The sequence below is a fragment of the Aulonocara stuartgranti genome (assembly GCF_965226115.1).
Source record: "Aulonocara stuartgranti genome assembly, chromosome: 13".
In the NCBI taxonomy this organism is placed as follows: domain Eukaryota; kingdom Metazoa; phylum Chordata; class Actinopteri; order Cichliformes; family Cichlidae; genus Aulonocara; species Aulonocara stuartgranti.
Genome location: NC_138949.1, coordinates 28,675,006 through 28,701,436, shown reverse-complemented (window position 1 = coordinate 28,701,436; position 26,431 = coordinate 28,675,006). Strand labels below are relative to the sequence as shown.

General features: G+C 41.3%; 1 protein-coding gene across 3 annotated transcripts in view; it reads left to right on the top strand.

The window, feature by feature from the left end:
• cdh11 (cadherin 11, type 2, OB-cadherin (osteoblast)) overlaps positions 1-26,431 on the top strand; it is a 284,093-nt gene that overhangs the window by 227,376 nt on the left and 30,286 nt on the right. For 2 of the 3 annotated variants that reach the window (XM_082558377.1, XM_082558376.1), the window contains exons 2-4: positions 6,083-6,140; positions 23,692-24,106; positions 26,009-26,148. In XM_082558377.1, coding sequence (XP_082414503.1) covers positions 23,956-24,106; positions 26,009-26,148 — 291 coding nt within the window. In that variant the 5' untranslated portion in view covers positions 6,083-6,140; positions 23,692-23,955. The remainder of the gene's footprint in view (positions 1-6,082; positions 6,141-23,691; positions 24,107-26,008; positions 26,149-26,431) is intronic. The other variant, XM_082558378.1, reaches the window with a different exon arrangement.

Below are 26,431 nucleotides of genomic sequence, written 5' to 3'. Positions count from 1 at the left end.
TGCACATTTATTAAGATGTGGATAAAAGAATTGTGGCACTGAAGATAAAGGCAGTTTTGGCCTTTTGATATTTAGCTATTACGTTATAAAATATCTCCCTCGCAGTATTTTTCTTCATCTCTTAACCCATGTGCCATCACACCCACATAATTACTAGATGGAAAGGAACAAATTTAATGTTGCTGGACTGCTTTCTACTGGCTTTCACCCTTATTCACCCATGAAGGCTTGCAGAAATCACTAATTTTCATTTTCAGCAACACTCTGCTTCACACTCATGCTGGGGAATTGCACTGTACAGCCACTCAGCACCAGCACAGGCCCGGAGCAGCTCCACTGGGACCGACCAGGGTTAAGTAGTTTGCTCAAGGGCTTCTCAGTGCTGGTTACTGACAGAGGCAAGAGCACCTCCCATTCAATTCCCTGCTCGGATAACATTTCGGGTGATGTGGGAATGCAATGGATGCATAAAGGCATTTCCTTAAAACCATTCATTACCAGTTCTGATCTTCAACCTTGCTACCTTTTGGCCCAAAACTCAAAGAGACATCGCATATTGTGACTTGCTGCCCTACACTCACGTCATGACTTTTTGTTTGTCATACAAATATTAGAGCAGCTGTGGCTCAGCAGGTAGAGCAGGTCATCTATTGATTAGGAGGTTGTTTTCATCCTGAGCTCCTCTTGTCTGCATGTCAAAGTATCCTTGGGCAGAAGTTGCCCCTGATGCTTCCATTGGAGTGTGTCTGCATTAAAACATAACATAAAAGAAATAAAGGATAGAAAAAAGCGGGGGCGGAACAGTAGCGGGTTGTTAGAACTGTTGCTTTACAGCAAGAAGTTTCTGGGTTTGAATCCACTGGCCGGCTGAGGCTCGTGGGTTCTCTCTCAGCCTGTGTGGGGATTTTGCATGCCATGCATGTTAGATCAATTGGTGATTTTAAATTAGGCGTGAATGTGAGCGTGAATTGTTGTCTGTTTCTCTGTGTTAGCTATATAGATTAATTGCCAAGCTGTCCAGGGTGTGCCCCACCTCCTGTCCAGTGACAGCTGGGATAGGGTCACGCCCAACTATGAACATGAATTGGATACGTGGAAGAGGACTGATGCACAAATGGATGGAAGCTACAATGATGATGTTTTCACATCATTATAGCGGCATTATAGTAATCAATATGTCAAACACTTATCGGTTAATGTTCTGAGGAGGGAAACTGTTAGAGAAACAGGCCCATAATAAAGGGGCTTAGTTGCCTGTAGCAACAAGACTGAGCAACAGCCAGGCTAAACGAGCTTATGGCTAAACAACTAAGACTTATAAGTACATATATAATAAAGTCATTACTAGTTTGGGGTTTTTTTTCAGTTAGTGCATCATAGCAATTTTTGTTTTGTCCAGCCCATGGGCTTGGAGACCTCTATTCTGGTTATACAGTAACAAAGACACGCCCCTATCTCAATGTGTTTTCATCCCAGGGTGTCAAATATTGCTGCCGTGTAAGAAGCTGCGAGAGTCACAAAGATTCGGTGTCGGTGCTTTGGATCCAGCAATACTGAATGCAGGGAGCTAACAGTGTTGTTTGAAAGAGCAACAAATTCTGCATAAAAGGGCAGGACAGTTGGCAGTGGCATAAATCACTAGTTTGTCACATTTAGAAGCTTAGTGCTTTGCATTGTGTTTGTCGTTGTTTTCACTTGCTGTGGTCTGGTTTAAATGAACCGTCCATCCATCCATCCATCTTCATCCGCTTATCCGAGGTCGGGTCGCGGGGGTAGCAGCCTAAGCAAAGAGGTCCAGACCTCCCTCTCCCCAGCCACCTCCTCCAGCTTGTCCGGGGGAATACCAAGGCGTTCCCAGGCCAGCCGAGAGATATAATCTCTCCAGCGTGTCCTGGGTCTGCCCCGGGGCCTCCTCCCGGTGGGACATGCCTGGAACACCTCGCCCAGGAGGCGCCCAGGGGGCATCCTTGCCAGATGCCCGAACCACCTCAGCTGGCTCCTTTCGATGTGGAGCAGCAGCTGCTCTACTCTAAGCCCCTCCCGGATGGCCGAACTTCTCACCCTATCTCTAAGGGAGAGGCCAGCCACCCTTCGGAGGAAGCTCATTTCCGCCGCTTGTATCCGCGATCTCGTTCTTTCGGTCACTACCCACAGCTCGTGGCCATAGGTGAGGGTAGGGACGTAGATCGACCGGTAAATTGAGAGCTTCGCTTTTACACTCAGCTCCCTCTTCACCACGACTGACCGGTGCAGCGTCCGCATTACTGCAGCCGCAGCCCCAATCCGTCTGTCGATCTCCAGCTCCCTTCTCCCATCACTCGCGAACAAGACCCCGAGATACTTGAACTCCTCCACTTGGGGCAGGAACTCATCCCCGACCCGGAGTGGGCACTCCACCCTTTTCCGGCTGAGAACCATGGCCTCAGATTTGGAGGTGCTGATCCTCATTCCCGCTGCGTTACACTCGGCTGCGAACCGCTCCAGTGCGAGCTGGAGGCCCTCACCCGATGAAGCCAACAGAACCACATCATCCGCAAAAATCAGAGATGAGATTCTGAGGCCACCAAAGCGAAAGCCCTCCGCCACTTGGCTGCGCCTAGAAATCCTGTCCATAAAAATTATGAACAGAACCGGAGACAAAGGGCAGCCCTGGCGGAGCCCATCACCCACCGGGAACGAGTCCGACTTATTGCCGGCAATGCGAACCAAGCTCTTGCAACGGTTGTATAGGGATTGAATGGCCCGTAGCAATGGGCCAGACACCCCATACTCGCGCAACACCTCCCACAGGACGCCCCGAGGGACACGGTCGAATGCCTTCTCCAGGTCCACAAAACACATGTAGACTGGTTGGGCAAACTCCCATGCACCCTCAAGTATCCTCGAGAGGACAAAGAGCTGGTCCAGTGTTCCGCGACCAGGACGAAAACCGCATTGTTCCTCCTGTATCCGAGGTTCGACTAGCGGACGAACCCTCCTCTCCAGCACCCTGGCATAGACTTTCCCGGGGAGGCTGAGGAGTGTGATCCCCCTGTAGTTGGAACACACCCTCCGGTCCCCCTTCTTGAAGATGGGGACCACCACCCCGGTCTGCCAGTCCACAGGTACTGCCCCTGATCTCCACGCAACATTGCAGAGACGTGTCAACCAAGACAGCCCTACAACGTCCAGAGCCTTCAGGAACTCGGGGCGGACCTCATCGACACCAGGGGCTCTGCCACCAAGGAGTTGTTTAACTGCCTCAGTGACCTCGCCCCCGGAAATTGGTGGGTCACACCCCTCATCCCCAGACTCTGCTTCCTCCCCGGAAGACGTGTCAGTGGGATTAAGGAGGTCCTCGAAGTATTCCTTCCACCGCCCGACAATTTTCTCAGTCGACGTCAACAGCGCTCCGCCAGCACTATACACAGTGCAGGTAGAGCACCGCTTTCCCCTCCTGAGACGCCTGACGGTTTGCCAGAATCTCTTCGAGGCAGTCCGAAAGTCTTTTTCCATGGCCTCTCCGAACTCCTCCCACACCCGAGTTTTTGCTTCAGCCACTGCCCGAGCCGCATTCCGCTTGGCCTGTCGATACCTGTCGGCTGCCTCCGGAGTCCCACAGGCTAACCAAGCCCGATAGGCCTCCTTCTTCAGCCTGGTGGCTCCCTTCACCTCTGGTGTCCACCATTTGGTTCGGGGATTACCACCACGGCAGGCACCAACCACCTTGCGGCCGCAGCTCAATGCAGCAGCTTCGGCAATGGAGACGCTGAACATGGTCCATTCGGACTCAATGTCCCCAGTCTCCCTCGGAATGCTGTTGAAGCTCTGCCGGAGGTGTGCGTTGAAGATCTCGCGGACTGGGGCCTCTGCTAGACGTTCCCAGCACACCCTCACTACGCGTTTAGGTGCACCAGGTCTGTCCAGCGTCCTCCCCCGCCACCTGATCCAACTCACCACCAGGTGGTGATCAGTTGACAGCTCAGCCCCTCTCTTTACCCGAGTGTCCAAAACATATGGTCGCAGGTCTGGTGATACGATTACAAAATCGATCATCGACCTACGGCCTAGAGCATCCTGGTGCCACGTGCACTTATGGACACTCTTATGTTCGAACAGGGTGTTCGTTATGGCCAAACTGTGATTAGCACAGAAGTCCAATAACAAAGCACCGCTCGGGTTCAGATCAGGGAGGCCGTTCCTCCCAATCACGCCCCTCCAGGTCTCGCTGTCGTTACCCACGTGAGCATTGAAGTCTCCCAGCAGGACAACAGAGTCTCCAGGTGGAGCACCTTCCAGCACCCCCCCCAGGGACTCTAAGAAGGCTGGGTACTCCGAACTGCCACTCGGCGCATAAGCGCAGATGACAGTCAGGACCCGTTCCCCGACCCTAAGGCGCAGGGAACAAACCCTCTCGTCCACCGGGAAAAACCCCAACGTACCGGCAGCAAGCCGAGGGGATATAAGAATACCCACCCCAGCCCGCCGCCTCTCACCAGGGGCAACTCCAGACTGAGACAGAGTCCAGCCCCTCTCCAGGAGACTGGTTCCAGAGCCCAGACAATGCGTAGAGGTGAGCCCAACTATATCTAGCCGGTACCTCTCAACCTCACGCACCAACTCAGGCTCCTTCCCCACCAGAGAGGTGACATTCCATGTCCCTATTGCCAGTCTTGGCAGCCGGGGGTCGGTCCGCCAGGGCCTCCGCTCCTGGCCGCCACCCGGCTCACAATGCACCCGACCCCTATGGCGCCTCCTGCGGGTGGTGGGCCTGCGGGAGGATGGGCCCATGTCTCCTCTTCGGGCTGTGCCCGGCCGGGCCCCATGGACTAAGGCCCGGCCACCAGACGCTCGCCCTCGGGCACCCTCCCCGGGCCTGGCTCCAGGGCGGGGCCCCGGTAACCCTATCCCGGGCAGGGTAAACTGTTCCCTCGATATTCTTTTCATGGGGGTCTTCTGAATCGCTCTTTGTCTGGTCCCTCACCCAGGACCAGTTTGCCATGGGAGACCCTACCAGGGGGCAAAAGCCCCCAGACAACATAGCCCCTGGGATCCCTGGGACACACAAACCCCTCCACCACGATAAGGTAGCGATTCAAGGAGGAGTTAAATGAACCGTCTTTACAAAATGATCCATGTAGCTGGAAAAATTACCTGAAAGCAGTGCATTTAAATGTCACAGGTCTTGAACAAAAACCCATATGTAACAAACTGGGAATGGGACCAGGCTCACCATTTGCCGCAGGGGATGTTTAATGGCACAACAGCAAAGGACACCTCACAAGCTTCCATGTTTTGTTTTGGAGGGTTTTTTGGGGGGTGGGGGTTTCTGTTGTTTTTGTTTTTTTTACAGTATTTGATGACCTTAAAGTGAGATTGGGCTGTCCAACCATTTTTCGGGGGGTTCCCCCCCTTTTTCCCCCTTGGCATATAAACTGCAATAATTCACGAACACAACTGTAAAACCTGAACTGAGTGATCTTGGTTACTCGTTTGTAATGTTAGGCAAGTGCAGTGTGTCTGCTCTGTGCTCATACATCACACTTTATGGTCAAAGTTTTAGGAATACTAACCCTAATGCATAAACCAGCTGCAGGCTGGTGCACTGTACATACAGGCAATGGTTTAGAACAGAAGTGGCTAAGTCAGCAACTGAATTGCATGTTTAATTTACGCTTACTCGTTCCATCCATGTGTAGCCACAAGTTGCAGTATATTTCAGGATATATTAAGGGCAACAGCAATAAACTCTCAGCATGTAAAGATTAGGAGAAGTTTGTTTGTGGAGCGCTTAAATTAATAACGACTATTTTGGGTTATGCTTCATCAAAAGGCACATTTTAAATGTACAAGTTCAACTTCTTACTTCTGTATTTCTTCTCTGCCTTTTTTCTCATCAGTATTCTGATGTGCATCCTCTTTTTCTTTCTCCTGAGCTATACGTTGATGCACAATGTGATGAAATATGCAGCACAGCTAATGAAAACATATCTAATTACATCATGGCAATATAATATGTAATGTCTTTCAGCTCCTTTCTCTCCGGTAAATGGCGGGTCTTACATCTTAATAATGTAAATTTTCTCTCTCTCTTCTTTGGCAGATCTCTGTCACTTAACGGGAAACAAAGCCTTTGTATTCAACACAGTGATGAGCTAAAGGTGCGTCCTGACATTTATTTCTCTATTGTGTACGTCTGTGTGTTTGTGTGTTAAAACAAAAGGCCTGTAGAGTGCCATTAAGACATCAGCCCCACTAGCCTGTTTAGCATTACATTTAACTGGCGCTCTTCCATTAATTTTCCACCCTTCCCATCTTCTTTTCTTTCTTTCATTTAGACATTTTGCAGTTTTGCCTCCATCTCTCTCAGTAATGATCCCCATCCTTCATGATTAGTAGAAAATTATTCAAAAATGTTTAGCTTGTATTTGCCTTCAGCAGCTTGTTAAGGAGAACTTGTAAAAATTCATATTTAATGTGATCTCATGCCTGAAAATGTAGCTTACAATGCATTTGCCCTTTGGGCACATGTTCTGAAAGTCACTGTATCGCACACCTCACATCTTCCATACTAAGCATTTTTCTATTTGCCTGGAAAAAGTTGAATAGATTAAAGGCAGATCTAATCGATCGTGAATGTGCTTATCTGTGGCTAGCAGGCTGACAAGCCGATTCCAGAATGGCACAGTCAAATCATTCAATTGCAGGCTGCAGACGGGAAAAAGAGAAATATGCAGAAGGACCCAAAAACAATAAAAACAAATGCTTGAATTATTTGATGAAGCCTAAAAGAACTGAGATGCCATGGATGATGAAGGGCAAGCAATTTGAGAAGCCTGATGGCTTAAAAACATTTACATATTCAGGGTAAAAAAGGCCTATTTGGGGTTTTTTTTAAGGAAAACGATAAATTTCAAAAGTTAAATTTGATAAACCAATTGTTCTGTTATTACTGGACCACAGGGTCTGTATGGGTTTTAAAACTGGACATAAATTTTTTCCTTCATCTCAATCTGCTTAAATTTGCTTTGTGGCTTCCAATGAACGGTGTCTCCAGTCACAACTATTGATTATGCTCGTAACTCATTATGAGCCTTGGTTTCAAAAGGTTTTAGCTATGCTGTGCGCTGATTGGATGTTTAACCTTTTGACCTCTAAATCAGCATCTGAGCACACTTTCTATAATAGAAGACACATATCCAGATGACCTCTTCTGTCACTATGACAATTTATTGACAGGGTTCTCACAATGTGTGCCTCAGCATTATAAAATAAAAAAAACCTGAAATTGCACTAAAACGTGTATCTGAAAGATTCTCAGGCCACACGCAGGTCTCTTTTACTCGCTCGCTCTCTCTCTCTCTTAGCCTATTCCTTCTAAAAGAAAAAAACTAATTTATTCTGTTTTTATATGGCTATATGTCCACGCATGTGGCTGCCCTGGGCTATTTTTTTCAGTTGCTTTTTTTTTTTCTCATTCCATACCAGTTTCACACAGAGAGAAAGCAGGACATTAGGACTAGCATTCATTTTCCCTCTTCACTCGTTTTGCTTTTTTATGATACGGGGAGATAGTTTCTAAATTACACTCTATTTCAGCTTACCGCCAGTGCAGCCACAGAGCTTTGCCTCATCCAAAGGCTTGAGGCTTGGGAGAATTAATCTTGTCAGGCAGCAGAGCTGCAAACTTCTGCTGCACAATCGTCAGCACAACTGTTTTAGGTTCAATGAGACACGTTGTAGTTTCAAGTATTAGTTGGGATTTCTCATGAGAGTCTAAGCTGTTGATGTATACTTTGGCTTTGTTTACACGAAGCGCATTCTTTGACTCAAATGCATATTTTTCAAGCAGAAACTAACAAACTATAATGCTTACAACAGCATCATTGCAGATGAGGTCCAGTGACAGTGTAACAATCCCAAAATGAAATATTGAAGTGGGAATTCCTTCAAAACAATAGCGTAATTTTGCAAAACATCTACATCGCAATGTATTGATAATGTTTTCTGATCAAGTAATGATCTGATTTGCTGTTTACAATACACAAAGTGCACCAGTGGGCTCATGATTGCACTTCTCAGCATTTTTGCTATACGAGTTGTGCATTTGGGTATAATAGACATTTGATCTGGATGATCTTAAAAGCCATGAGCTCATGATCATTCAAAGAGAATTATGTCACCCAACAAATACAAGGATCTACCACCCAAAAACAACCAGAAGCTGCACATCTGACATCTGATTAATTCAATTATTATTATGTATTATTTCCCTTTTTCCTCAAAAGAGCTCAAATGTGTGATTGAAGGAAAGTCTTAACATATTGCTTTTAAAAGAAGCCATACAAGTTAGACAAACTGTGCTCTTAACAGAGAAAAATATAAATGTTAACACAGTGAGCATAGAGTCAGCGGTAGGTGTAACCCAGTACTGATAAGCCATTCCCGGGAGTGTAAAGTAGAGCTGCAAAATGCTGTTAAAACTCATTAACTATCAGGCTCATATATCTTTAAAATGTGACACTGATGGGGGTCTGGGAGGACAGATAAGAAGCAGGAATTCGGGACAAGGAGATTTCTTTCCACGGATTTACACAAACACACACACGCAGAGTTTTAATGTCCTCTACCAGTATTGATTATCCAGCTGTCTGACTGATTGAGAACCAGATATAGAAAATCACACATCAATAAAATACTAAACCTGAAGAGTTTAAAGGCACACCCCTATTCCAGCCTGCAGAAAAACACAAACAGCTAGCGTGCAAATAAATTATTCCCGAGATCTACTGAGCTGCAACAGTGACAGTTTGAGATGTGAGTAAGTAGTGAGTAAACACCTGAAATCTACTTTTGACTGGTACTAAGAACTAAAAGTTCAAAATCAAATATCCTTATCCAAGCTGCTCCATATTGCACACTAAAATAGCAAAATACTGAAGGTTTGAGTTGAGTAATGGTAGAGGATTTGCTTGGTTTGAGTTTTATGGAAACTGTTGGTGAGTGTTCTGAATAACACCATCAGCTTAACTGCTGAAAACAAGCTTGATGAAGATGTATCAGAAGTCCTGGAGACAGACTTTCTCAGCTTTAGAACAGAGTGAGAGGGCTTTTTATCCCCTTTAGATGACACTCTAAGTGACAAATGATGAAACGAGTGTGTGAATTGATTTATTCAGCAAATGGCATAATTGCTCATTTCAATTTATGACATTTTTTTCCCAGTGACACAGCAGACTTGTTATGTGATTTCTGCAGTTTCAGCCACTAAGCATTTTCAGCTATAAATGTTCCTTAAAATATGAATCCTGCTTGTCTATAATCTTGTGAAATAATAAAGGCTGTGTGAGAGCTTGCTGAGACACAAAAACAGAAAGAGCTTTGTTGGTCAAATAATGCGTGCCTACTAATTCTTACTGAGGAGCAGTGGGGTGTTCCTCTTTGTTGCAGTGTGATTTTGTGAGAAAAATCAGACAACTGATGATTGCTTATAAAATAGTGACACAGGTGACGATGCAATCATCAAAGATTTGGGAACACTGCATCAGGTAACAATGTTTAATTTTGAAGCTTAAGGGATCTAATATCAGGAGAAAATGGCATTTCGGAAGAGAGGGAAATTGCTTTTAGGTGCTCAAAGGATGCAAGAAATGGAGTTATCCTTCAATATGAGATTACAGGCTCGGCTTGATCAACCAAGCCTTCCATCACAAAGCCACCTGCACTGGATTGTCGCGAGAACGAGCGAAAAAAAACAATACCTTATGACCCAAATGTCGTGTTTTTTTGTTTTTTTTATTGCTTTTAAAACATAGTTCGCCCATTACGTGTGGCTCAAATGGGATGGGCAGACGGACAGAGGCATAGTTTTATGATTTAGATTTTAAATGACAGATAAATAGATTTTTCCTGATCCCTTAAATACAGACCTTAGATGGCTTTTCATTTTAATTCCATTCTACTCCGCTTTGGCATTTATCTGTTTTATTGTGTCCTGAATTTGTATTCACTGCTCTGTTACAACTGTTTCAACTTGCACAGCTCTTCATTGAGCTGTTCAGCTCTGCATTTCATTGCTCGGTTTCTTTCTCTTGTTCTGTCACTACATTTCACTGCACACCATGCAGAGATCGAATGTAAATATCCTATAAGCATCAACACACATCTCAAAACACAACTGAGCAAAAAAAGAAAAAAAAAGAAAGAAAAGAAAAAAAAAAGAGTGAGAAGAAACAGAAAGAATGAGCAGATAAATGTGTGCAAAACCGTGCATCATAAACCCATAAATCCCGGACGGAATCGGAGAGATGGAGGGGAAGAGAGAAGGATGAGAGAGAGAAAGACAGGGATCCAGGGAAATGAGGAATTCAACAACAGAAGAATATGGAAGACTGGAAGAAGAGATGCAAATATGGATGACTGTTAACAGAGACAGAGCTGAGAACTACAAGCAGAGAATGAGATTGAGGCAAAGTGAAAATCAGGAGGGAGCAAAGAAAATGTCAGGAGGCAGAGATACAGAAATACAGAGAGATAGAGAGGGAAAAAAAAAAAACAAATGTAAGCCCCCGAGGATTAACTCTCTCATTTCTCTTTGGGGAAGAATGGAAAAAAAGAGGATTTCCACCTTCTATCCTCTCAGGCTCCCTTTGATATCTCTCTCTTTCTGTCTCATATTCTAATATCTTTAGTCTCTATTCATCATGCTGGAACACTCGTTGAGCTTGCCAAAGCACTAGCACACATGGCTAACCTAGCTGGACACAAATCCCTCTCAGTTACTCTCTTTCTTCCTCTTTTTTTTTCCTCCCTACTGCTTGGCAATTTCACTTGATCTTTTCATTTCTCTCTCTTACCATTATGCATTATTTGTTTCCTCATAATGCTACTTGATTCTCGTGGACTTGAAGCCGGTATTAGTTCTTTTCACCTGCCTCTTTGTTCTCCATTTGCGACTGTTTGGCAGCTGTGTAACTGTTGCACGGGGCCAATAACACACAACAGCACTCATTGCTGTGGTCGCTTTAACGAGCATTGTTAATAAGATAAATTAGCTTCCTGCTGATCTGTTAATGGCGGCTTCGGTAGTCCTCTGCAGTGTACCGATTCACAGCTTCAGGTGTATACATATAAAATTAAGGTTGAGTTATAATGCAGTACCACTAAAAACACACATTCAAAAAATGATAAAGTTTTACCAGTCGAACTCATTGATTGTGTTATTCATGATAAATGATTATCCAAACTACAAAAAAACAGATTGTCCTTACTTGTGAAATATTTTTAAGCCCGATACCAGTATTTGTTTCTTTCAACATACAAAACATAAACGTTTTTCCCTAAAATTATTATGTGCATTAATTTATTTACTTAGTTATGATCTGACCAGCTCTGCTCGGATCAGCCAATGGCTGTGTTTGTGTCATTCCAAGCATGTATCAACATCAAAGACTGCCCTCTAGTCGACGAAATAAACTCACTGCATGGTTGAATGGTGTTTCTCCTGTCTTCTTCTTTTATTTATTTTTTAATTTGATTTATTACCCGTTATAAATACCAATCTAAAGAGGTCATCAAATAGCTAATTTTGGATGATAAATTGATCAAGCTTTACTGACGATTGCTTACTGAAAAATTCAAAAGAAATATACAGAAACTATGAAATGATGCATTATAGCTACTCAAAGTAATATTGCAGAGTAGTTATTGCAAAGACGTGCGCACAGTTATCTTTAAGATTACCTTAAATTTCATCATTATTGTTTATTATTTTCCATTTTGCATTGTCACCTGTTCAGCTCGGTTTGTATCCTCCTGTCACAAAACAAACCTCAGCATGTGTGTGGATCACAGAAGCTGTCACAGTAAAGAGCTGGATGCTTACACACTGCTGTTGAAATTGGATAGAAAATAAACAGTTTTACAGCTGTAGTGTGAAATGGGTTTTAAAGTGAATCTCAAGGCACTGCAGCAATGTCTCAGGTTACTCACAGTCTCTCCCATTCAACCTTCACCCTCACTCCCTTCACACAAGTTATATACCGTGTCCTAAACATGTGTGTGTGCATATAAAATATTTCCTCTACTGTTTCCTTAATATCAGAAGCAATTTTACCCTTTAATGTTTCTTTCTCGGCTGCGGGAGTCTGTGACAGAACCTAGGACATACCCATTCTTTTTGACTCGATCGCACTCTATCACTACCACCAACTTGTCAAAGTTGGAGATTTGTTGAAGAAGTCACTTGGAAGAGTGACAAATGTTTCTTTCACTAAACAGAATCAACTTTTTGGGAGACACGAGTGTAAATCACAGTTTTCCAAATGTCTTGTATAACTCTTTGTGTTGTTGTGCTTTAAAAACACAACACAAGTTTTTCTTCCACTATACTTATGGTGAGCTCAGAGATCTTTTGCAGTGGTCTAAATCCTTTATGCTAGCTTTGTATCCCCTTATTTTATGTTGGGTTTCTTTTTAAACTTGTGGTTATGTGGCCTCTTCTCTCTCTCCTACCTTTCTTCATTTCTTTGCGGTCATCTGTCCCTGCTCCTCAAGCCTTTAAGAATCCAAAGTATTTTATTTTTCCTTTAGCCTCAAATCGATTCCAGACGCCACCGTTTCCTGCCCTGTCTCTCTTTCTCCTCCTCATTTAGTGGGGGGAGAAAGGAAACCACACACACACAAAGAAACCGAGTCAGATAGAGCGAGAGGCACAAAGTTTCAGTTTTTCTTGCTTTTTTTTAATGCATTCCTCAAAGTTTACTCCCTTTTCCATTTCTAACCCAGCAGCTGTGTAATTTTGTATTTCTATTCTTACAATGAGTAGAATATTTTCTTGACTAGTCCCTTTTTCTTTCTGTGTTAGTCTTGACATGACCCCACCCCCACCCCGCCATCACACTCATCTGTCTTATCTTTGCCTAGCTCTCTGATTAAAGGATACAGTGACAGTGTCATGAATCTCATGTGATGTAGATTGTGTCTGACTGTGAACTCTAAACCTCTACAGATGTCCTCAATGACTTGTTTTTGAAGTACTTCAATCCCTTAAACCATATGCGAGCGTGTACATAGCAAACAATAATGGGGCTGTTTGATAGCCGCGTGAGAGAAATATCTGGCTGCATCTGAGGAGCCATTTTCCCGAGTGAGAGATAAAAGAAAAAACTGGATAAACAAAAATGAAAATGAAGCAAACCTGTGAGGCTCTGCTCATGTTTTGTGGCTGAGTACATTTTTAAGTCTACTGCAGTAATTACAGTGTCATTCTGGAGCTGTATTGCAAAGCTATATTTTGCCACAATGGATCCTACTGGACTGTGGCAGAAAACTGAAACAGGAAAGGAATAAAAGGGACAGATGTAGCGAGCCGAAGCAGAGGAAAATATAGAAAGAAAAACAATAAGAAACAATAGCAGAGTGAAAGAAGGACAGGGCGAGATAGAGAGGAAGAATTTGATTGTTGTTTAATTAAAGATTAATTTCTCAACCACATTCATAAGGATTTATGTTTAAATGATTACCAAGACAATTGGAACACAGTTGTCACTGCAAGGTATTTACAGACAGTCCCAATGTCAGAAATAAAGGGACTCGGACACAAAGTTTAAGCCTGAAGAGGGCATTCCCATGCAAACCAATAGCCAATAAACGGTGGTCAGCAGGCTAATTGGAACTGCATTGTCTTGCCTCGAGCTTAACTGCATCTCATCAGCTCGCCCGTTGTTTTACTGTCTATTCTGGTTGCTCATTTGGAAGAGCAGAGAGAGTTGATTGGTTGAGTCATTAACTTCTTTTCACCCTGAAGGATTTCCTTATGAAATTAAAGGCCAAATCAGGAACAACAGAGTGATGCACCCTGCTGAAACATTCACCCCATTATCGCCTTTGTTTATTTTGCCGTTATGATTTTTTCTTCTATAAATTTCTTGTCTTGTTTTATAAAAGCAAGATGTCGACAGCAGCAGCAGCAGCTGTTGTTACACTGTGCCCAAAAACTATGGATTCAGTATTTAATGTACAAGAATGTTTCTAACTAAATAAAAAAAAAATAGAATTGTATTGGTACCACAATCAGCTCTTTGCGAGAGAAATTCTCGTTGTATGTTGCAATCAGTTTATCTCTTGATGAACACAGGTTATGAAACTACAAGGCAGCTGTCGTGATAGGGATGAATCAAGTGATTTAAAGCAGCAGAGAACAGTATGTTTAAATGCACAGAACATGACGTTGAAGCGATGTAAAACGCAACCTTCCGCTCATCACAGAAAACATGTTGTGATTGCACATGATTTATAATCATTTTCAAATTAACACGATAAGGAGTAAACGAGGATGCTAATCAAAACAAAAATGTTTTCATGTAAACAGAGTGTTATCTTTATGAACTAAAATTCTTTTGACAGAATAAATTAGCTGTGGATGTGAATCAGACTTAATTAGATGCTAGCTAGCTGAATGCAAAAATCAAAAAATATATATAAATGTCAGAGCTGTCAGCACATTGTTTTTCTTCTTCATTTTCAGCTTTGTTCATTTCATTCTTGAAATTAACACATGCTACCATGACTTTGTTGTAGCTTCCAATGTATTCCTCTAAGTTCAGTTAATTTTATTCATTAAATGAACATAACTGTGCTACTGCTAACTGTCAAAACACAGAGAATGCCAACAAAGTAAGTGGATCCATATCTTTCTATATTACGAGTATTACGAGCTCTCTACAGCTTTAAAACTAAACTGAAACAGACAGGATGAAACAACAACAACCTACCGTTCAGAAGTCTGCACATCGAAAATATGTTTCTCTATAATTGGTCTAAACTAAGATATGACTCAGCTGTACCCCTATAAACCTGTTACTGACATCCGGTGCAGAAGTGTTATTGGGAGCCATAAAGCAATGATTGGACACTTTGGCTGCTGTATCTTCAAATGATGATGAAGATTGGTAACAGGTTTCTCTCTGCCTGTGGCTGAATTTATGGTCCTGCTCTGGTGTCGTTTGCATGGCTTTCTGGCTACGCAGACACAAGGATCGTGGGAAGAGTTCACAAAAAATAAAGATCAAGTCAAAGCACAGCTGACAAGAACAAGAAATGGCAGAAGTGGAAAGTTTACAAGGCTTTTTTAATCACTCTGGTACAAAGAAGTGATTGTATATTCTAACTTCTTGCTTCCTGGAGCAATACCAGAGCAAACAAGAACAAGAAAAATGCATATTACTAATCTTTTCCTCAGATCATTGACCTTTTCTTACAAGCTGCTCCCCAAGAGCCACACTGTTTAATTCCTTCAAAGCAAAATGAGCCCATATTCATTCACAGTGACTCAGCTCTTTCCCAACGATGGCATCAGTGTCCTTGCGGAAGATGTTTTTGTCTTCCAAGAGGAAACAGATCTGCTTCACTGTGGAAATTGAACCTCTGCAGACTGTTCTCTCCATCAAAAACCTATCAAAGCTCCATGACAAGAAGCACATTAGCTTCAGAGAGATGGATACCAGGTGACAGGATTTGGTTGAGACTAATGTTTATCCTTACCAAATCTACTAGCGGTGCATTGATGCTTGTTTTTCCGCTGCGTCACGCACCTCTAACTGTGGAATTATCAGCGTCAGGGATTGTGGTCTGTGCAGCATTCCATGCGTCTTACGCTCGGTCTTTGTGTTGTGTGCCACTCGCTCGTTAAAAGCCACACAAGATCAAATCCAAATCGTTGCTCTTTGATTGATGTCTTTCATTCTCTTCCAAGACTTTTCTGTTAAAGCCAAATGTCTCATGAAGCAGAAGCGTTAAGAAAGCATCACATAAACTGCACCATAACGCCATTACATAATGATTCAATTAGCTAATGCATATAATTTAGAAATCCACGTTGTGGATCTCATAGGGCCGGGACAGTCATTACTTCATTCTTTTCCAAGTAATTTGATATTAATGATGTTGAAATGTGGTTGATTAAAGATTTTAAAGATCTGTACATAAAGCAAGTGTGCGTGCGTGTGCACATGTGTGAAAATGGCAAACGTGGGTTCTTGTGGGTGGTAATTAGCACTTGAATCTCACTAATGGCTTAATAGAAATCAGCAGCCTACACATACACATGCACAGACACACACTCAAAGCGAAGACTGCGTCCTTTGTGTGTGTGTGTGAGAGAGAGAGAGAGAGAGTTGTTAGCCTCTCATTAATACCTATTTTCGTGAATGCTGAGAAAGCTTTGGAGCTTTCTTTGTAATTGCCTCACCACACACAGACACACACATGCACACCTATTAGTTCCTCTAATTGAAAGGCAATTAAGCCTCAGGTTTCGTGGTGTGAGCTAAACGCTGGGTGTCTGTTTTCAGCACCGCTCTGTTTTTAAGCTTTTAACAGACCACAAAGACCCGGTAACCGAAATAAGATCCCCAAAGTGAACTTTAATACACTGACTCTCTGTCTTTGTACCTTTTAGCTTTCTGTGCACTCACTTCTTTGGCTCTCACTCAGTAATCTGCAGTTTCCATATAATCACACTTTGTAGTCTAAGTAATGTATTGCACATTTTGGGGAGAAATAATAATAACAGGGTTAAATATTTGCAGCATCTCAAAAGTTTGTGTAAAATTCAAACGACGGTTGGACTCAAACACAAACCCTGTTTATTTCTGTTAGCTGTTTTTCTCTCTCCATCTCCCTCCTTCCTCCTGCTCTGTCCCGTTTCATCTCATCTATACTTTGTCTTATCAAATCTCTCCTTGTTGAATATGTCACTTCAAGGAGCCAGAGTTTACAACAAAAAAAGGAAGGAGGAGGAAAAAAAAACTTTACAGTCCAAAGCTTTATGTCTGCCACAGCACAGTGAAGGGATTGATTTGTATGGGAGAGTAGGAGTGGATTTTTACAGTAAGAGAAAATCTCTTTTTAAACCTCCCTTGACCCCCTTTCACATCCCAGCATATATGTGGAAAAAAATGTATCACATCTGGCTCGAATAGCGTGCAGGGTTACAGAGGGGTCCAGTGGTTATAGTTTGGTTTTGGCAACAGTCAACTGTTGTATTTTTGTGGTGTCCTTGAGTGGACCTCCTCAGGCAAGACCTTAAATGTTAATTTACATGGTGCAATGATGACACATGGGGGTGAAGTTGCATTGTTTGTCATATCTATAACACAGATGTCACAGTTAACTATCCAATCAAGCGGGGCAAAAACTGTGTGAACCTAAAATGATTCAAATCTAAAACAATTAAGAGATGTTGCTTTGACTTAGTTTAAAGCAATGAGGTGACACAGTTTTCTGCTGTGACGGCACCTTGTTTTCTGTCAGGAGGCTAAACACCATGGCGAATGACACCAACATGGCAAGAACTAACAATGACACAGTATCTGTGAGAACACAAAAGGGACAAATGTCGCCTTCGGGCTGTGATGTGGGTGCAAGCAGCACATTCTGCATCCACTTCTGTTTCATGCCGGCTACTTAGCTAATTCAGACATAATCCTTTAGTGTCATAGCTCGGGGATGGCCGCTGTTGACCGAGGTCAGTCCAAAACAGCGACTTTACAAATGCGTGTCTGCATCTGGATTACATAGAAGTTGCACAAGTCATTGCAGCTAAAATGTGCTAAAACTTCAAACATCATGCCAACAGAGTTTGTCACAGTCAACATCCATTGTCTTTACATGCAAAGATAATAATTAAAAAATGCCTGACTGTGCGTCTTCTCTTTTTTCTTTCTTCGATGATTCAGACGGCTTTTGATTTACAAAACCACGCTGAAAGGCTTTGCCCAATGTGAAAAGGGAAGCTGCCGCAAAGGGGAAAAAATACAGCACATATAAACCTATCTCATTCCTTCTCCTTCATTCCTCATGTATGTCTTATTCCTTTTGTTCACGTTTTTCACACGAGGAACAGTGAGACCATTGTTTGCCTACACCTACCCAGCACAGGCAATACGTGGGGACACGGAGGAAAAGGCGAGAAAAGACCCACACTGTCAGCTACATGCACAATCACAAACCGTGCACTACGCTAGAGAGAGGTGTATATACACCTTCGTACATGAATGAATCACCTTTATTGTCACTGACCCTTAGAGAGAAAAGCAGTGAGGGAAAGTTTGAGAAGACCGAGGAGAAAAAAAGTGGGGTCAAGACTATTTTTTCCCCTCCCCTATACTTCACAGACGTTTTCCAATGTTCTTTTGGCTGCTGTCGACGTTTGGCTTACAAAGGAGGGAAAGCATTGGAAGCACAGTGCAGAGAAACAATGACAGAGTGTGAGGAGAAAGGAAGAGGCAGTGACAGAGAGAAAAATAAGTACATACTCGGGTTTTATTTAATGGTGACATTACAAAGACAAGTCTCCTGTGTCTAACACAGCAATACAATGATTAATTACAGCGGCTGAGAAGTTTGTTTTGGGGAAATGTTTAATGAAATTGTGTATTTGTCCCAGTTTATGTTTCCATTTTTACTTATCAATGTCCAACAAAGGAGTAAAGCTTTCCAATGACTCGATAAAGTAATGAACTTTCATTTATTTATTTACTTAGTTACTAAAGATTTCAGCATCGACTGCTTAAAGTACTGCATTACATTTATTACTGTGGAGTAATTGTCGCCTTTCAGCTCTTTACTTGGTGGAAATCTCTTTTGTGCCTCGCTTCAGTTCTGGAGGTACTAGCTGTGATTCCAGTAGGGCAGCCAGTACAGCTACTCTGACTAAAGAGACACAGCATGAGAAACAACCTGTGTGCATGGAAATAGAGAGCGAGAGGAAAAAAAACACTTTTTATTCAACATCTACTTCTACAAAAGACCCAAAATCTCAGTCTTAAAGAATTTGACTCCTAATCGTCACACAGTGTGTTCCATATTATAATGAGTTCTGGTTAAAAGTAAAGAAATATAAATATTAATGAACCAAGTCAAATTTCAAAAAGTCAATATCAGAAGAGCAAAATCTAAGCAGACCGCTGAACTTATTCTGTTTGTCTCGGCGCTCACTTTAGTCACTATAAGAAAAGAAATAGTAAACACACTTTGGGGTTTTCAGTCATAACAGCCCACATTAATAAGATTGCATAATCACAGACAGTCATATACACAGATGCACATTCACAGCACACCATTAGATATAAATACAAACATCTTTAGAGACATATTCAGACTCTTAAACAGGCAAATATCCCCCCTGTTGAGTGAGGACATGTCACATTGATTTATTTTAACCCTATGCTCTGACCTCTGTGTGACACATTCAACACACTCACACAAACACGCACACATACACACACAGTGTGTGGAGCTACACTCTCGTGTTAGCCAATGAATCACAGTAGCCTACTCAAACACTTGACTCATGGATTAACAGCATCTCTACTAACCCCAAGGGAACAGTGCATATGCGTTCACACACACATATACAAACACACACAAACTCAAGTATGCTGTTCACTATTCTAACGTGACTCTTGAGTCATGTATTCTAGACATAGGAAACGGTCTGGCCAAAAGGCATGCTTGCCCTGGGGAGTCATTATCACTGTCTGTTTCAGCGCTGCGTTTTCTGCTTCTCTCGCTTTCTCTCTGTGTCTCGCACCGTCAGCCATTTGAGATATCGGAAAACTTAAGAAAACAGCAAACGAATATGAGTCATAGAAGGTACGGCCATGTAGTATTATATAAATTCAATAAATTGTGAAGTTGATCTAATTTTTAAATAGACTGGCGCTCTTAATCTTCAAGAACGGTTTGGGTTTTATTTTAAGAAATAGTATTATTTTAAACAGAAAAAATTATTCCCAATAAAAAAATGACTAAAAATCAATAGTGAGAGAATTTTGTTTTCAGGAAAATGTGTGAGAGTAACAGTTTGGTACACTTTTGAGTGCAACTCTACAGGATTGTTTCACATCTGTTAACTTCATGATGAAGGTGGTTAGCATATGGAGCAGCTTTTGTAAACACTGTTCAGAGGATTTCTGTGTCCAGACTTTCCTGCAAACAATGTGGATTTAAAATCCTGAACAAGTAAGCAAGGAGCGTGTTCTTTTCTGATGCATTTCTTGTCTGTTTTGTACTGTTTCTACCAATGTGTGGCCTTATAACCATGTAACATATTTTCAGTACCAGCTCATCCATCCAACTGCTTCAGCTTCTCTAACACTGAGCTGATTTTCCCTATGCTGTCTGTCCCTGATAGCTGGGCTTCATTGGTTAAATACTACTACTAATTATAACTTTATTTATAAAGCACTTCTTTTCAAGAACAAAGTGCTTCACATTTCAACAAAAGCACGCATTTAAAATAAAACGTTTTCAGCTGTCATTTAAAGCAAACCACACATTTAGCCGACCTACAAGTCTAAGAGGTTGTTCCAAAGTTTAGGTGCTGCAACCTCAAACACGGAAGAACTTCTGGTTTTAAAATAAGATCATGGAACAATTAAAAGACCTTGATGAGCTCTTCTGGGAGGTCAACTGCTGTTATAAGGTTTCAGTAGCCCTGATTCGTATCCCAGGCCTATCCACATAGGGCTTTATATGTTATGAATACAACTTTAAAATGGCTTTTATTACAGAAAGCCATTAAAGCACACCAGGAAGAGGTGTAATATGTGTACACTGGCAAATTTTTGTTAGCAGTCTGTCCATTCTGGACTAACTGAAAATGGTCAAGGGATGACTGAAAAATACATTAAAATAACCAAAGTTGCAAAGTTTCTTAAAAGAAAGAAACAATACTTGATGAGTTTTTAAATTTCAGGTTCAAATTTCAAATATCGGCGAAGAGACATAGGGTCTTAGCCGATGACTTCCAATGCACGTGAGGGGGTAAAAGTACTGACTGACCTCCTTAGAAATTGTCTGGGTCAAAGGAAGAGCTTCAGTTTTGCCAGAATTAAAATGAAGGGCAATTAAAGATGTCCAGTTAGTAATGGCAGAGAGCACATTCATTAAGGTAGGGAAGGCTGTTGAGGTTATTAGGCTCAACTGAAAATTACAGCCGTGTATCATTAGCATAGCAATAATATGCCTTTGAAACTATCAAGCAGGTGGCTCAGGGATAACTTGTATAGTGAGAACAGAACTGGTCCGAGGATAGATCCCTGGGGGACTCCACATACAAGGGGTGCAGAGGAGGACATACATACATGGGTTTATATGAATTTCTAAGTGTATGTATGAAGTATGATGACAGCAATATGAGACCAGTGCCATTCGTAATTTAATAATGCTGTTTCAGTGCAGACTGGAATTTGTCAAATATATTGTTTCCTTCTACCACTAGCTAATGTCTAAGAAGGAGAGTAACAATCAGATCTCAACGCATCTGAATAGATGGAGAGAAAGTTTTAGTAAGGTAAGAACCTACTTCATGAAGCTCCACAGCTTTGCAAGATATCAATATGATTTTTCAGTTAATTTGAAGGGGTGCTCCAACAAACTCATCTGAACTCACTATATAAATAAAAACCAAATAAACAGAGAGAAAAGTTGCAAAAAATCTGTATTTTTAAAGGTGCTTTGTTTGAATTTGACAGTGGGGTCACTTATTTGTCACCAAGCAAACCACACAATATCATGCTGGCTTACACACTGATCATTCCTGAGCTGTCACTCTGTCTGCTGCTATCAATCTAGTCTGTTATTTTTTTCTTGTGTTTGACCTGACACGCATCTGACAGTTATTCAGAAAAATAACAGCGGACTTGTAGCAGGGAACCGGGATACTGGGGAAAGCAATTTATTTTGGACTTGATTTATTTTTACTTGTTAAATAAAGCTGACACTTAATTTGACACATCAATGACAGTTTGAGGTCCTGTTAATAGATTCTGCATAGCAGGTGTCAGCTCGTCGCACAACAAGTGCAAACGAGAGTTCATTATTTACGGGTTTTTTGTTGTTGTTTTGCTGTTTTTAAAGTTTTAACTTATTCTCTATTAGATACAAGATGTCAACAACCATTATTTATTTCGATTTTACAGCTATTTATTACTATAACTGTACAATTAAGAATTTTTTTCAGGCAATTATCAGGCAATTTTTCAGCTTAAAGAATTTTCCGAAAAATGATTCCTTATTTTCACAGGTTTAGTCGCAGATATGTTTTTATCAAGGCACCATTTTTCAAGGCAAGCTGTGAAAGAAAAAACAGCTCCGAGGCTTTTACAAATGAATGAAAGACAGGCACAAACACACATGCATACACACCCACACACAGATATGTGCATCAATCAGAGGACTCGAGGATAATTAGCCAGATGATGAGCCGGTATGGGATTAACTGTCAACACTTCCTGGTTGGCTGGTCATGTGGTCAGCATGAGCCAATGAGCCCTGGGGGAATTTTCTCATCTACTGATCTATTGAATATTAAACACCCACACACAAACACATTCACATGTGCATATACAAATTTTGCTCAATTGGTCCATGCCAAGAAAAATAAGAAGCACAGTACGGAATTTACAGTTAGAATTAAAAGATTACTAGCACCTCTAGTTCAGTCACTCTAACTGGTACTGGTACTGCACTGGTACAGTAGTAGGCCTACGTGCATCGCTGCACGGACGATGTGCAATTAAAACACAAATCACCTCTCAAGTGTGCCAGGTGACTTACTCATGTTGGTGCAAATGGCGCATCAATATATAACCACTGGCTGGGGAAAAAGCGGTTTTAGTGTGGTTCAGTTTAGTGATATTATTTTCTTAAGTGAAGAATAATTAGACACACTTGTTTGCACATTTGCACTTGAGTAAACTTTGTTGTCTTTTGTTTGACCTTTTTTTTTCTCTCAATGTTTTACCTTCAAAGACTGCCATCTCTCTTCTGTCATGAACAGAACATCATAAACCAAACTGAAGACAACAGATAAAAAGCTTCTGTATTTATCGTCTGTGCTAATTGGTTGCTTAAAATGACATTTGCCTTTTGCATTCTAGTGGCTCCAGCTTTTCTTGTAATGGCATAGTAGCACAAGTAAAAGTAGAGTGGTTCGGTTCTTTTTTTAACAAACACTTTCACTTATCTTTGCAGATAAAATCTACCTGTCTGTTGTAGGGCTATATATAATGAATGGAGTTGAGTTGAATCCATCACATATTAGTTCAACTTTTGGTTTGCTGGTGTAATAAAGTGATAGACAAACTATGTTTTCATATATTATGGTTAAATCAGATATTAAGAAATGCAGCAGAGCAAAACCTATGATGCTTCACTGCAGATCCAGTCCTCTCTAGTCTCTCTCTAGGTGAAGATTGAATACATTTTTTCATTGCTCTTATTAAATCTACTTTGCAACATTCTCATATCCACAGATTTCTTTTTAAAACTACAGTCATTGCTTTCTGCTGACATTCATCGAGTCTTTTCTTGTAATGACCAAGCAGTTTACTTTACAGCTCACCACTACAGATGGACAAATCAAAAAATGTATCACTCCTACTGGCATTGTTGAGTCATCACCTGTGTGCTTTTTAATAGATTTGATCTATTAAATGGCATGATGCTGTCAGTGTATCCAAAAGAGCTGTAAATAGTGATCAGGTTTTACCTGAACATTTAGTCTGAGTGAAATGTATCCGTTTGGGAATCATGAATTTTAATAAACCATCAAACCATATTTGCCTGCAAATATTTTGTTTGCTTGTTTGTTTTGACTATTTTTGTGTCACTGACCAAACCTGCTTTCCTTTCGCTCTCTTTCAGGCTGTTTGGCAAGAAGAATAAGACAACACAAACTGTGAGAGGAGAAAAAGAAGGCAGAAAAGCTAAACGAAGAAAGGCAGTGACGTGGCAAGCTGGTGATGAGTATCTACAACAGGCCCCATTTCAGCTAATGAACTAGGAAGCTCATCAACAACATTTTGGTTAAAAAAAGCAAGATACCACCTCAGTGGGAGCAGAGCTCCACTGAGAGGAATCAGAAAGTAGGGGGCGGAGCAAAGTGCACAGTTTCAAAGGTTTGTCAAGATGGCAATGCTGATGATGAAGCGGCAGGGCCTCGGGCTACTGAGGATCTTCCTGGTGTTGCTGGGAGTTTCTGCACTTTGTAGCGTTGCATTAGGAACTCGGAAAGGAAATGCTTCCTTGGATCAAAGGGGACACAGACACAGACATCCAGGTATGACAAAGCAATACTTCAACGTAATCTTGCAGCATAAATTCATAACTGTGAACATCCGAAAAACAACATTTTGCTCATCTTTTCAGAGGTTGTGTTAGTTTCATATTTTAAAATGATCAATTAGATCTGTCAGATTTTTACCTTTTGTGAATTTCTTCATGCAGCATTGCAAAGTCTTGGCAGTCTTGGTACAGCAACTGATACAGAAATAATTCCTTTTTATAAATGTAACTGTTATAATCACATGAGGGATTTGAGAACTCACTACATTTAAAGTTTGCACTGAGCATCTTCCTAAATATTTTGTATAACCGGGTCATCCACCGAGATGATCCTCAGATTCATAGATATGTGATCTATCAAGTTATGCCTTGTAGTTAATGTATTATTAAATATCATATTAAACCCATTTCATCAACCTAATATATAACACATTACCCCCAAAACATTTTGTGTTCTAGCTCAGAATACAAACCAATTAGGTACTCTGTCAAGTAAGTATATACCTTATTTCAGCCTTATTCCAAATTAACAGTTTCACAGTCTGTAGCTTTAAATGCAAATTTAGTACTGCTGTCCCTTCCACAACAAGGCAGGACCGCATGTCAGCTGATGTAGACATGAAAGAGTGTCTGAGAAGAAAAAAAAAGAAAAAAAAAAGACGTTCTGACGCTTCTAACATTCAATCTGAGTAACTTATTTTACATGTAAGTTCCTCCTAAATCACAGCACACAGTAGTTGTCTTAAACTGATGTGCCTGGTGAATCTGTCAAATGACAAGGTTGTTATAAAATCAGCATTCTAACAGTGCAGAACAGCAGCTTGGAAATAGCTTAGGTATAATGGGGTGCATTTCAGTCACTATTTCATACTTGCTCTGTTATCTGTCAACAGAATCTGAAAAATATGCAAATAGGATCAGGTTTATTTGAATTCAGCTGTATTAAATATGAGTAAAGGTAAGCAGAGAAAGTTAGAAGAGAATAAAAATGTAAGGCCTATAAAGTCAGCTGAGTTTCATTATCTAAAAACTTGCAATTCTGACTCAACTTTACAATAATCAGAAGGCCCTGGCCTTGAGCACAACCATAAAGCTAACGGTCTGATTATCCACACTAACCAAAACATCCTTAAGAGTATTATGCTATTGTTTTGGTTATATATCACCATCTCAGGTGCTGGAAGTGTGTGCAGATGTATGCTGAGCATTGCAGACAACAGCTGAAGACTCCAAGGAAACTCACAAGAGCCTGAAAAAAATTAAAAGTTCTTTTGGACACATTCTTTATTTTTCCCCTCTCTAGACACACTGCCAACATGCAATTATGTTCAAAAACAATCTTTTTTTCTTCATTATTTTCCCTTTAATATTTAAATATTAATGGTAATTCTTCCACATGTTCAAACATTGCTACTGCTCACTGCAACCACAGACTGCTCCTTCTAGCCACTGTGGAGTTTCACTACAACAAAAAGAGGTTAAGTGACTTGCAAAGATTCCACATAAAAATCGACCCATTAAAGCATGTGTTCTTCATACAGTCCACCCACATTTTTCAGCTGGGATTTGAACCAATGATCCACACTTCTAAAACAGGCCACTCTGCTTACTCCCTCTCACACACTTTTAAGCTTACTAAAAAATACTGGAAAATCAACAAAAAAAAACAAAAAAAAATCCAAAATATAACATAACAGCTGTTGTGGTGATAATTCATTCAACATAACATACAGAAGGTGGCCGTCTATTTAACGTTTAACCATGAAATTACAATTCATAATAAACATGTTGTGGACTATAATTAAATTAACTAAAAGGTTTTGGTTATAACTGGATAAATATAGGTGTGGTTTATATATATATAAATATATGTATATTGGTGTTTTTGTATTTGTAGGTCACTTGTCGCTACACAGACACAAACAAAAGGTTGGAAAGGAAGGCCAAGTACTCCACAGGTCCAAACGAGGATGGGTCTGGAATCAGTTCTTTGTCATTGAGGAGTACACTGGACCTGACCCAGTGCTGGTGGGCAGGGTGAGTAGAACAGTGCAATTTAAAAAGAGAATCCTTCTTCAAACAAAATTAGCCTCTGAATAACTGTTTAATTAAAAGCCACGTTGCCCTCCAGTGGCAGTCATGGTGTGCAAGCTGACAGCAGGATTTAAATGTGGTTTTAGCATTTATCAAAGAGAGAGTGGGATAAAGACAGAAAAATGAAAGAGGTCATGTTCTCATTCAAGGGTGAAGATGATTGGTGGTACTCCTCCAGAACAACACCATCGCTCAAACTGAGCAGCGGCTCTCATAACAAACAACA